General features: G+C 40.0%; 1 protein-coding gene across 3 annotated transcripts in view; it reads left to right on the plus strand.

Annotated features, from left to right (window-relative positions):
- LRP5 (LDL receptor related protein 5) overlaps nucleotides 1-14,254 on the plus strand; it is a 189,994-nt gene that overhangs the window by 136,746 nt on the left and 38,994 nt on the right. For all 3 annotated transcript variants that reach the window (XM_033156106.1, XM_033156113.1, XM_033156120.1), the window contains 2 exons: nucleotides 3,697-4,093; nucleotides 4,554-4,725. In XM_033156106.1, the coding sequence (XP_033011997.1) occupies nucleotides 3,697-4,093; nucleotides 4,554-4,725 (569 nt within the window). The remainder of the gene's footprint in view (nucleotides 1-3,696; nucleotides 4,094-4,553; nucleotides 4,726-14,254) is intronic.

Consider the following 14,254-nt stretch of genomic DNA (forward strand, 5'->3'; position numbering starts at 1 on the left):
CAGCTTCAGACAACTACGGTAGGAATAGAATGCCCTGGCCACATGGAGAAAGTAGTGGCTGTTGGTCCATTTCCTGCTTCCCTTGTGCTACTTGCTGTCTAGCAGTGTCTCTTGCCTTCCTGCCCCAGAGTCAAGGGCACAGGGTATTGCAGAGAGGTCCAGTCACGAAATTAAAAGACGCCTGCTTCTTGGGAAGAAAGCAATGACAAACCTAGACAGCATCTTAAAAAGCAGAGACATCACCTTGCCGACAATGGTCCGTATAGTTAAAGCTATGGTTTTCCCAGTAGTAATGTATGGAAGTGAGAGCTGGACCATAAAGAAGACGGATCGTCGAAGAATTGATGCTTTTGAATTTTGGTGCTGGAGGAGACTCTTGAGAGTCCCATGGACTGCAAGAAGATCAAACTTATCCATCCTTAAAGAAATCAGCCCTGAGTGCTCACTGGAAGGACAGATCCTGATGTTGAGGCACCAGGTACTTTGGCCACCTCATGAAAAGAGAAGACTCCCTAGAAAAGACCCTGATGTTGGGAAAGATGAAGGGCACAAGGAGAAGGGGACGACAGAGGATGACATGGTTGGACAGTGTTCTCGAAGCGACTAGCCTGAGTTTGGCCAAACTGCAGGAGGCAGTGCTCTGGTCCATGAGGTCACGAAGAGTCAGACACGACTGAACGACTGAACAAAACAAAATCCTCAAAATGGTCCCTTCCACTGCAGCTTAGACCAGCATCTGCCCAAGCAAGAAAACGGCTCACTTGGAGGAATTTCTATTTCCAGGCAGATGGGTTATGTTTGATGGAAGGTAGAGGCAAGGATGGATTTAGAGCAGCACAACTGGTTCCACTGCACTGGGCCCAGGGGGCGCCATAGGGCGCCACAACTGTGACATACAGTCATACCCCATGTTGCGTTCGCTGCTGGTTGCGAGCGGCACAGGTTGTGAACGCGGCAAACCAGGAAGTGTTTACTTCTAGGTTTCGCCGCATGTGCAGAAGTGCTCCTCGCTGTTTGCGCATGCGCAGAAGTGTGATATCACGCTTCCGCACATGCGTGATATTGCCGTTCAGGTTGCGGACTTTTTGGGGTGTGAATGGTACCCTGGAACGGATCGTGTCCACAACCCGAGGTACCACTGTAGTAAATTGAGCAGAACAGAAGATAAGAGGTGAGGAATTTAGGCCTTGCACCTTTGGTGGAGTTTGAAATTTGAAAGTCCACTTTTGGTGGAGGAGAATTAATAGTGGCAAGAGGTGCAGTGGAAACTAGACAAACAAGAGTAGATGATTTTCTGTATTACAGATGTTGAGCAAAATATTTTTAAAGTACCCAAAGTGTAATATTTTTTTTTTTTTTTTACAAGATTTTATTATTTTCCAATAGAAAAAAGAGAACAAAATATAACAACAACACATAGCATAAACAACAATAAAAACACAATAAACATTGAACATAATCAGCAATAAACAATAAACATAATCAACATTGAAAACAATAACAACAATAAAAACATAAAAATGACATATACAAACCTTAACCAATATCTTCCTTTGGATATTTCTTGTTTCTAACTTCTCTATTTGGGGACTTCCCCCGTTCCCTCCACTGTCTTCAGAAAACATATACTTCTTCAAGGTAGCTTTATATATTATTCAATTCACTTTTACCCAAATTTTAATATACTTAACTTTCACTTAGTCAAATATCTCAATCACTATGTATCTTATCTTAACAACCTATCTTAACATATTTTGACATATATATCTTTCACATAACAACAATTCCCCTTACCATTCATATCTAACACATATCTACCAAAGCCGATGTTCTGTTTAATTCTGCTCAAATATTCAGTTTAACTGATTTAACCAAATAGTCTTTGAATTTTTTCCACTCCTGCGACGCCTTCCCCTCCCTCTGGTCTCGGATTCTGACGGTCAGTTCAGCGAGTTCCATATATTCCATCATCTTCATCTGCCATTCCTCCACCGTTGGTATCTCTTCACCTTTCCATGTTCTTGCCAATAAAATTCTAGCTGCTGTTGTGGCATACATAAAAAACACTCTATCCTGACTGGGTATCTCTTCATTGGTTATGCTCAGGAGAAATGCCTCTGGTTTCTTACAAAAGGTAACTTTCATTACCTTCTTAAGCTCATTATAAATCTTGTCCCAGAAGGCACTAACCACTGGGCACAACCACCACATATGAAAAAAGGTACCCTTCGCATGTTTACACTTCCAACATACATCTGACATTTTGGTATTCATCTTAGCAATCTTAACTGGTGTCAAGTACCATCTATAAACCATTTTCATTATATTCTCTCTTAAACCATGACAAGCAGTAAATTTGATACCTTTTTGCCACAATCTCTCCCAGTCATCCATCATAATATTATGTCCGAGATCTTTTGCCCAATCTATCATTGACGATTTAACCAGTTCATCTTTTGTATGCCACTCTAGCAAAAGATTATACATTTTGGAAAGGTTTTTGAAGTTCGATTCTATCAGTTCTGTCTCCAGTTTTGATTTTTCTACTTGAAAACCAATTTTTTTGTCCATTTTAAATGTTTCATAAACCTGATAGTAGTGCAGCCAGTCGGGGACCTGACTTTTTACTTGATCATAGCTTTTTAGCTTAAAGGAGTCCCCTTCCTGCTGCAATATGTCCATATATCTTAACCAGTTTGCAGACATATTCGGTCTCTTATATGCCTTGGCCTCCACTGGAGAGATCCATCTAGGAGTCTTTCTCTCAAACAAGTCTTTATATCTAGTCCAAACCTGATATAGGGATTTTCTCACAATATGAGACTTAAAAGTTCTGTGGATTTTAGCCTTGTCATACCAAAGGTATGCATGCCAACCAAACATATTATCATGTAATATTTTAACATTGAAAAAAGGAAGAAAACCCAGTTATGTCTCAAATGTCATTTTATTCCATTGCAAAAGGAAAAACATACTGAATTTTCATATAAACATTAAAAAAAAATTCACAAGAGTAGGATGTGATTTCATTTGCTAGCGTATTTGCTTCGGGAAAATGTCTAGACATCATATCCCACAAAATTTGTCAACTCAGCCAATAGTTGTTTCCTAGAGGCACAGTATTGTGTGTAGCATCTATACACAGCACACCTATCCAACAAATGACCTCAGCAGAAGTCTTAAAGCTCTCTTAGCACAAGGGGCATTTTGTATTTTGGGTTTATTTTGTTTGCTACAAGTATTTTCAACTATATAGGGAAGAGTGGCTTCATATTTTTAAAAATGTGAAGAGTGGCTTCATAAAGTTATATTTGGGGGAATGTACTGTATTAGGAGTATCAGAATTTTCTATTGCCCTCATCAGAAAAGGAATCTCCCAAGTGTTGCTCCTTCATCACCACCTCCTTGCATTTTTCAGTGTTGTACTTTGGCTTTGCTTCCCTTTTACTAGTATAGGAATGGTGAAGTTGAGTGTTAGGGTTCAGATACTACAGTCTCATCTCCGTACTTCAAATCAGTTGAGGAGATGAGCAGCCCAGGTTCACTATTATGCTACACAGTACCAGAACAAAATTTGACCACACTTATCAGTCTTCATTTTCCACAACTTCTACAGCATTGCTTTCTAAATAGTAAATGAAACTTAAGTAATGGAACTTGCTGATTATTTACTGGTGATTCTCTTCCTTTTTCCAGGTGCTGAAGAAGTGCTTTTGCTTGCCAGAAGAACAGATTTACGAAGAATTTCCTTGGACATGCCAGATTTCACCGACATCATTTTGCAAGTAGATAATATCAGGCATGCTATTGCGATAGACTATGATCCTGTGGAGGGTTATATATACTGGACTGATGATGATGTCAGAGCCATTCGTCGGGCTTTTCTCGATGGGTCAGGAGCCCAAACCCTTGTGACGACAGAAGTAAATCACCCTGATGGTATAGCTGTAGACTGGGTGGCTAGAAACTTGTACTGGACCGACACTGGTACTGATCGCATTGAAGTTACACGGCTGAATGGGACATCGAGGAAGATCATTATATCGGAAAACCTAGATGAACCTAGAGCAATAGTGCTTAATCCTGTGATGGGGTGAGTGTTGCATATCTTTTGATCATTGATACAAAACAAAGAGATGGCTCTGCTTTTGTTTTCTAGGCTTGTGAAAGAATGTATTTAAATGTTGTATATTCTGACAGTGCAGGATATATTGTACTGGTTGCTGCTAGTCTCTACTGAATTCACTGGCATTCTTCCAATCCATACCCTTCATTACTATCTATTTAGGATAGCCAAGCATCAAATCCTGTGTTGTAGTGAGATCCTTCATGATTTCTTGAGTGGGATTTTGTATCTCCTACTTTATTTTAAAGTGACAACTTATGAATCTTGTGAGCTCTGGGGATACACATACCACTAATTAAAGATTCTGCTACTAATTAAAGTTTCTCAGGAAATGTCACAACTTGAAATTGCAGTAGTATATTTTCATCAAATATTTGTGTATGAGGAGGAGGCATGTGTAAAACAGCCTATTATTTGTTCCCAACAGCTATATGTATTGGACAGACTGGGGTGAAAATCCGAAGATTGAGTCTGCTTACTTAGATGGTTCTGAGAGGAAAGTTTTGGTGAATACATCATTAGGATGGCCTAATGGTTTGGCATTGGATCTTGAAGAAAATAAACTTTACTGGGGAGATGCGAAGACTGACAAAATTGAGGTAAATTAGAAAAAAATATATATTTTTCAGACAGCTTTGATAAGAACTAACTCTCTCGAGCTACTATGAGTATTACTCATATTGGCACATTGGCTCATCTTTGTTTTCTTGGAAATGATCTATTTTTACCATAAGTTGTTTCTGAAGTGGTTGAAATTCCAAGCACTACAGAGTTTTATAAACAGGAGTTAAGGTGTGGATGCAATAGAGATCTGTGACTGTATCATTGCAACTGAATTAATTTTAATAGACCCTGACCCAGGAATCAGAAGAGTAATTGGAACTAAACTGTTATTGTAAAACTTACTTAACTGAGTCTTTGGCTCATTCTTGAATGTGCCAAAACTTGGGGAAAGGTTTTTTAAGCAAATATTGTTCTGTTTGAGATGTTTCAGCATAGAGTTGTCTTGTTTTGTTCTGCACATGTATCTGGTAGTTTGCTTAGCTGTCCTCATACAGATTGATGGGAGGGTTTTGTGTAACTTCAAGACTTGCTAACTTTATGCAATAGTAGAAGTAAATAACGACTGAACAACAAGAAGAAGTAAATAAGTTCAGTAAAATATGTCTTCTAATCTAATACATAGCCGTCAAGCCAGCTGTAGGAATGCTTGAACATCTCTATATGGTGTTCAGAGGACTTTCCTCTCTGTCAAAACACCTAATACTAAATGCCTTTTAGGAGAGTGTAAAGGAAAAACAGATTAGGACATTAAGAGAGTAACTTAACAGCAGGAAAAAGTGTGCTAATGTTTCTATTTACATGCTTATGAGGCAAGGTCTGATAGTTCCAAAATTCTGGTTTCTCACTCATGAGTTTTGGCTTTATTTGTTTTGAGTTAAAGGATTGAAGGTGAGAAACAGTCGCTCACATACTTTGCTCTATTTGTCTGCTTCCTAAACGAGGCATAGACCATCTCGGTTCTTTTTGTAAGTGGGTTTTTTGCATTTAAAAGATGAGGAGAGAATGAGATTTGAGCGCCTCATTGATATGAAGCTGCTTTAAACTGTGTCAGATCAGTGGCCTGTGTAGTCCAGAACTGTCTCTTCTGCATTGGAATGTATGTGCCCTTCCACTGAGCTATGCTTCTCCCCGAGGGTATTGGCCCCAATTTCTCAAATCCTTAGAAATTGCCCCAACCCACCCAGCACAATGATGATAAAGCACTTACTTTTGGGTGCTGTGTAAATAAAGCATACTATTTATACTATTTATTCACTGGATATTGGAACATGTAAAGAGGTGTCCTTGTTAATCTGTTTCTTATTCATAGGACTCCCCCTGGAATAAAGAGATGATTGTAGTTTCTTATATTTGAATTTAAATGCTCCCAATATTTAGGGTACTACAGGGTACAGATTCCAATAAATCTTTGGTCAAGGACCTTCCACAAAACAGCTTCTGGGCCTTCGTGTGTGTGTGGTTGGGGGGGGGGCTTATAGTACGTTTTGGGGGGGGGTTGCCCAGTTTAATCTATAGGCAAGGACGCTCAGTTGGTAGTTTTGTTCATTCCATTGCATATCATATCATGATGCTTCTCTAACACTATGTTACTTTCAGAGAATAAAACTATTTTCCCCTACCCCGGGCCTTGAGGTGGACGCCCCCCCCCCCAAAGCAGCTAAACATTGCTGTGCACATTAGGAGTGAGTGTGCTTCTTATTTATGTGTGTTAAACCTTCACATGGCAAAAACAGCAGTTACTCTTTCTTGGCAGAGACCTTCCCATCTGCAGCATTCAGCTGTAAATACAAAGGACTCAGTCACTTCACAAGCAGTTTATATCCTGAAGAAACCATTTGGCAAGGCCTGTCAAACTTTGCGTGACAACAGCCTTTGGGGCTTTCACTGCAAATTTGGCACCCTGTGGTAGCATTGTTCCCAGCTTTTAAAACTTTTTGCTAAGTTAGTTTGGCAGCATGTGCAAAAGGGTAAGGAGTGGGGAGGGGGGGAGTGAAGAAAGATGAGAAATACAGCAGATTTCACATAGTGTATGTGGAAATAATGTATCTTGACTCTACAGAATCGGCTGCTGCAGAGTTAAGCAGCATAAAAGAATTGAAAGCAAATTTAGGACTTCATTGGGAAAAAGTTACGGTAACTTTCCTTGAACGAACAGTAGATTAATACGGATTACAAGGTTCCAGCAGAGACTGAAGCAAAGAGCCACTGGCATCCACGTGTGGAAGTTCCTAATTCTCTTTAAAAACCAATTTTGTGGTTTGGTATTATCTCTTCAGGATTTGCTTAATGACCCCGAGGCATGATTACATAATTAAAAATCTGAACTATTTCCCTATTTTTAGACATGTTTCTAATTTAAATATTTTTGAAGCTATAGTTAGGGATAAAATGCAACACAGGGAATTATCAAATGTGGGGTTGTATCTCTCTCCACCGCCCTATTTATCATTTAAAAAGTTTTGCAGTTACTTTCTCCTGAAGGAGTCAGACTTTATGCCTAGACATTCTGAAGCATTGTGTTATGCTAAGAAGTCTCTCTGAAGCGTGACACCCGGGTCATTAGTGTCAGATTGCAGTTCTGTCCCCTCCATCTACCAACCCACCAAAGTCCGCTTGGTAATTCTTATTAACCCAATTCATCCTAGCTTTGTTCTCTGTTCACAGGATAATAAATTGTGAAAATATTTCTGTAAACTAAGGATACATAATGCCTAGCCTGTACTTCTGTTATCAGAAAAGGCTTTCAAAGTGTTGATCTGTCTAGAAAACAATCCCCCCCCCCCAGGATATTTCTACCTCATATAGAAATAATTGACCTCAATCTAGGTCAGTGCAAAAAAAGTTTTCCCCCATAAAAGGTAGCAGAAACTTTCTTCTTGTTTACTGGTTACAGTATTGTCTTTTCATCCCTAAATGAATGTAGATTAATCCAGAATTTTTGAATTCATCCTAGCATCTATTCATTAAAATGTACCGTAATTATATTCTTGTTTTATACCTAATGTGTTGTAGAAGTGCTAATTTTTTTTAAAAAAAAAACAGGTAATAAAAAGAAAGAAAGGAAAGACGATCAAAAACTGATTCAGAATTTTAGTTGCAGGGCAAATTAGCATAGCTCTTATCCCTCCCCCTTTCAGTACCCAAATTTGCCTTGCCACAATGCAAAACACAGGGGACCACAGTATTAGCAAGAAGAGTGAATGTGAGTAGGGATTCCTTTGTCTTGAAATTCTAAAGTGATCTTTTTCATTTGCCGAAACTTTTCTATTTTTGCTTTGGAAGTAATCACTTTAGTTCTCGCAATACTACTCATAGTTAGTCAGGCTTTTTAAAAGTTAAAGAAAAGTTGCAGAGTTGCGCTTAAAATTAATTGTGCTTTCTTAATTCGATGCCAAAATGAACTTTTATTTCAAAAAATGGGACAGGGAGGAGGAAACCATTGGGAGCTCTGAATAGGAGGAATCTGACCTTTGACCACTGGGAAGGCTGTGTCAGAAGTAAAGCAATTGCCTTCCCACAGTTGAAGGAAAAATAGGCATTGATCACCATGAGCCCTGCCGAGTTGACTGACCTCAAGGAAACTACTGAAGGGCCACTGTCGACTGCAACAGTATAGCTACACACAAATCTGAAACTTGGATAACAACTAATAGTTTACTTCCGGTGGGTGAAAGAGAATGCTAACTTTCAACCACTTCCTATACAATTTGCCCATGCCTTATTCTTCTAAAGAAGAACCCCAAGGCATAGTCATTACAGTACTTGGCTCCAAACATCACTTTTGTGTGTAGAAGCTCTGACCATTTTATTTATTTCTGTACATTTTTATTTTGTTTCCTTTTACTTTTATACCATCTTCCCCGGGCCAAAATAACTCCCTCAAGATTATTCACAGCATAAACTTGCATGTGATGCTTGTCTCCAATGCTCTCCTTTCAGCTGTGGCTCCTATGCCATATCATGTGCTTTCCTGCAGGATCTCCTGATCCTCTAGACTAGTTTTTGATCATAGGTACCATTGGCCTGGGCAACAAGCAGCAGCAAACATCCAGTGCCCTGCCCACTATTAAGACAATGGCTTGGACCCTAAGGTGAGTTGTTAAGGAAGTTCACAGATTTCCTGTCTCCTGCTCTCCCCTGCACCCCATCCCACATTGCTCAGGAGTTGCCCTCACAACCCCAATAAGGCTTTTTTATGGCCACAGGTGGCTGCAGTGGAAGCAAGGAGATGAAAAACTTTCCTTCTGTGATTTTCATTAACTTTGGATCCAAGGCAATAGCATTTGAAGCAGCAAGTAATGTCTGCCCTGCATGCAACTGGGGTGGTGGCAGCACAGCAGTGGTGATACAACTTTTAATCTTAGCAGAAGTGGTAGTAGTAATGAGAGTGGCTCACGACCAGCCTGGAACAGACTCAAGCTGCTCTTTGCCGATAACTAAACTGAACAGGAGAAGTCTTACCGGTTTATAGTTCAATTCATACCATCCTAACATGAATCATACTCCCCCCCCCCAAATGGTGCTGCACTCTCCCTACAGTGGGAATTAGTTCAAATGGTATCCAAAAGAATGTAATTTTGCATGCAGCCATAGAATTACTTTTCATTCATTTTTGCCCCATATCAGTTGCAGGGAAACTTTGTCTGCATTGTCCCGGTGTAAGATTCCTGTGATGCTTTTTCAACTTTATTTCCATTATAATTTATCAACACATCCAGAACATGCCAAGCTATAACTGCTTTTCTTTTCAGAAGTTTGCAGGACAGAGTTGGCTTATACAAGAGTCAGCCTGTCTGTCTGTCTGTCTGTCTGTCTGTCTGTCTGTCTCTCTCTCTCTCTCTCTCTCTCTCTCTCTCTCTCTCTTTCACACACACACACACACACACCTCCCCCCAAATTTTGAGCTAAGGTGTCATGCTCTTTCCTACGGGCAAATATGTAATAGAAATTGAATGTCCACTTTTTCCAAGTTGTACGTGGTTTTGAACTCTGTGTTCTATGAACCTGTTGTGGGGAAAAGCCTGTTGAACATGCTGAAAATAGTGTTATCTAACAAGAATCCCTGTGCATTTCCCCTTAATAGAAATGCTCAGCCAGATTCCATCTATCTGGTATCTGCAGTGGTGGGAAGATTTTTTTTTTAAAAAATGCATTATTTCAGCTTTTTTTATATGTTTAGTGCCTTGGTGAGACAGCAGTCACTCAAAAGGGAAGACTTTCCTCACCACTTTGACTCGAGTCATCCTGTGGGAAAGGAAGCTAACTTATTCTAAACTGTAGGTGACCCTTGCCTTTTTTTGTGAGCAATGAAGACATAATGGGGGCCCAGCGAAGGTTTAGCGGAACCCCCACAGCCATCTGCGCACTTCATTGGCAGAAGTGGCTTTCACTTGAACTTGCATTTGACAAGTGTGTTCTGTCTTTCTCATTCAGAAGGGTCCTTCAAAGCCAGCTAATTGAAATGCTTGCACCCCTCTGTTCCTTTTCCTTGTTTCACCCCCCCCCCCCATTTGCTTAAATTGCAGGGCACTAGTATTCATGGTTAATGAGCAAAAAAAAGCCCATGCAGTTCTAGAGCTACATTTCTTTTAAAAAGCAAAACTGTATAGGAGAGTTTCTGAGTCCTGTCCCACAACCCCCACCCCCTCATACCAGCGTCTGAGAATCTAGTTTAGTCTAATAAAGAAGCTGAACACACACACCCCCTTCCCAAGTTTCTGTTGCACACTTGTTAAAAATTCTTTTTGTCCTCCTAGCCCTGGACTTTATGAAATGAAACACAAATCAGGCCCCTGGAATAAAAGGTTGCATGTATGCCTTGTGGCATTTGGAATGAAACTATTCACTGCCTGAATAACTATAAATAGAAAGCCAGGAGCTGTCTTATTTCTCAACTTGGGGCTCCCTGTAAAGGAGCACCCTTCCCAGTAAAAGGTGACTTTTGAAAGAAAACTTTGTTCTTTCCTTGTGGGAAATTGAATTGCTCAGGAATTCTTCGTGCACTTCTGGTTAGAAGGCATTAATCTCCAATTTATTTTTAACAACAGCATTCTCTGTGTAATAAATGTGTATTCTTGGACCTGTAGCCAGATATGCCATCTCATCTGTGGAGTTCCATGTAAAATTCTGAATACAGAACAAACAGTTCTCTTTGCATTTTGCTGCTGAAAGCTTTCTATTGGCTCTCTTCCAGCTGTCGGCTTCTTTTTATCTTGTATTCATTTTTTTAGTAAGAAGGCTAAATTAGTAGTGCACAGGGTTTTTTTCCAGGTTTTGAGAGACAGAACAAGAATCATGATTGATTTTTATTATTATTATTATAAAAGATTTTATTCTCCCAATGGACTTCTGAAGTTGCCGACATAAGAACCCCAGTAGCTTACTGTTGCAGTTCTTCAGGCAATTTGTTTGGTTGATTTGGCCGATATGAATGCTCAGAAATCCCCTGTGTTGTGCACTTATGCAAATGCAGTGTCAGACTGCTTTCTCCTCCCCTTTTAGGTTTTTCTAAAGAAACCAGGAGATGCAGGGAGGGGAGTTGCTCATTGACTGGTATAGTTCTACTGGCTTTGATGGGGCTACAAGCGTGAAAGTGGTGAAAGTGGTCAATAAATCATCCGCCTGAGCAGGCACTTTTAAAAACTGTCTTACACCACAATTGTTTGAGTTGTGAGAAGGGGAATTCACACCTAAGTTGGAAGCTTTCTGCAAAATTAACATATGAAATTTAAATCACTTCCCTGTTAAGTCATTTTGTTTTAGCTTCTATCTTTTCATTTCTTTCTGTGATTGTATATGCAAAGTACCGAGGATAGATTTGCATCCCGGTCTTGGTTTTTAGTTAAGAGGCATTTCTTATTATGAAAGCTTACAGCTTAAACCTATTGAAAACTACCTATTATATTAAACTTCAGCTATTTTTTTTTAATAAAAAGCAATAGGAAACAATTTTTTGAGGCCTATCATAATTTTGTATACTGAATTAATCTAGAAATGGGAAATGGCCATTCTTCAGATTGCATGAGGGAATGACGGAAAATAGTTAAACTTAAAGATGATTGATTACTCATGTGGCTGAACTGTAAGAAACCTCTAGGTGGCTTAAGTTGTGTTTAACACACACACCCCAGTTGAACGTTGGCATAGGCAAATAATATAATGCCCCATGTCTTTCCACTTAATACTGGTTGCCTCTTGGCTTTTATGATTGCAGTCGTTCCGTATGTCTGCATGCTGATTTCAGTGTAATGCTCCATATGTTTTGCTTGTCACCTTCTATTGTAAGACTTCCTTCACCTAAGGTGGCTCCCTGCTGCCCTTTTGCATGGCAGCTCCTGTAGGTAGCCCTGCTGCCTTTTCCCTTTCTAACTTTCCCTTGGGAGCCTGTTGCGAACTATTGAAGATGTTGAATCCATTGTCAGTTTTCATCTTGCTTTGTCTCTGCGGACTTTGTTCATCATTTACTACAATTTTACAAGGGTTTTTGAAAATGTCGTCTATCATCCATTCATAGATGTACATTTTCCATTCAGTTGTTCATTCTGTTTACAGAGGCTAGATCCACCCCCACCCCCCATAGTGGTCATTTGCCTTTTTACATCTCTTCTGGAGATGTTTAATTTCCTTATAATACAACATCATAACATGGTTGCTTAAATGTTGATTGAGTTCCTACGTATAACTAGAAAATTTTCTATTGCTGAAATTTCTGAACTTTTAAAATATGCTACCATTGATTGGTTGTTATTTAATGCTAGTGTCTGCAAAAATATATATTAAATGTATATAACTGGTTTAAGCATTTTGTTGTTGTTGTTGTTCAGTCTTCAGTCATGTCCAACCAGAGCACGCCAGGCACGCCTGTCTTTCACTGCCTCCCGCAGTTTGGTCAGATTCATGTTGGTAGCCTCGAGAACACCGTCCATCCATCTCGTCTTCTGTCGTTCCCTTCTCCTTGTGCCCTCCATCTTTCCCAACATCAGGGTCTTTTCCAGGGAGTCTTCTCTTCTCATGAGGTGGCCAAAGTATTGGAGCCTCAGCTTCAGGATCAGTCCTTCCATTGTGCACTCAGGGCTGATTTCCTTCAGAATGGATAGGTTTGATCTTCTTGCAGTCCATGGGACTCTCAAGAGTCTCCTCCAGCACCATAATTCAAAAGCATCAATTCTTCGGCGATCAGCCTTCTTTATGGTCCAGCTCTCACTTCCATACATCACTACAGTGGAACCCCGGGTTACGCACGTGATCCGTTCCGGGTTGCCATGCATAACGCAGACGTGCGTAACTCGGACGCATGTAAAAAAACAACCCCAAAACCCGGAAGTTGCACAATTTGAGCGCTTCTGTGCATGCACAAAATGCACAGAAGCGTTCTGCGCATCCGGCGGTCACGCGTTCTCCCACGCGCACTTCAGGGGTGCAGGAGTGCGTATCCCGAACGTGCGCAACACAGAGCGTACGCAACATGAGGTATGACTATACTGGGAAAACCATGGCTTTAACTATATGGACCTTTGTCAGCAAGGTGATGTCTCTGCTTTTTAAGATGCTGTCTAGGTTTGTCATTGCTTTCCACCCAAGAAGCAGGCGTCTTTTAATTTCGTGACTGCTGTCGCCATCTGCAGTGATCATGGAACCCAAGAAAGTAAAATCTCTCACTGCCTCCATTTCTTCCCCTTCTCTTTGCCAGGAGGTGATGGGACCAGTGGCCACGATCTTAGCTTTTTTGATGTTGAGCTTCAGACCATATTTTGTGCTCTCCTCTTTCACCCTCATTAAAAAGCACGTTTAGGTACTGACAAATAATTTCAGCATGTTAGAGGATTATACAACTGTGACGCTGCTTGGATTTTGAACTGACCTTGCAGTTGTTGACTGGACTTGTTTCCTAATTGCATCAAATTGTAATATTTTATAGGATGACGGACTATGAGTTTAGCTGCAATGATACACACATCCTGTTTACATCCCATTGAAAATCAATGGTATTTATTCGGGCTAAATGCATGCAAGATTATAGCCAGTGTCACTACTGCTACTGTTAGAATAGTTCCCATTACCAGGTCCTCTAGTAATTGTCTGTCACTTAGTGAAAACCAAAGATGGAGATTTACAAAGGAAATCTAGCTGCGTAAGAACTGGCATGCAAATTTTCTTACCCCAATTCCACCTAAGTACTCATTATTTCATTTCAGCACTAATCATTATGTTTGGATCTAATTCTCACTGCTTTGCTCGCTTGTTCAGCCTTCCAGTATATTGCTGTTTAGGACTATGGTTTGCATTTTGAAGTTGAAGCATTTAATTGCTATTGTGAAGTCATTATGAAAGATTTCCTTGTGCTAACATGCAAATTTTCGTGCTGAATTCTTAACACTCATAAATATATTAGTGAATTGTTGTAAGATAAAAGTATATTGCATGTGTTTTAATCTCTTCCAAAAGTATTATAGCTCCTACGCTATTGATACCACTTTGAAACAAAATGATGTTGTCACCTACTATGGCCAACTAAAGACTCCTCTTTTTAAAAAATCCTGCCATTGCTCAATATATTCTCCTTTC

Source organism: Lacerta agilis, chromosome 1, assembly GCF_009819535.1.
Source record: "Lacerta agilis isolate rLacAgi1 chromosome 1, rLacAgi1.pri, whole genome shotgun sequence".
Taxonomy (NCBI): Eukaryota; Metazoa; Chordata; class Lepidosauria; order Squamata; family Lacertidae; genus Lacerta; species Lacerta agilis.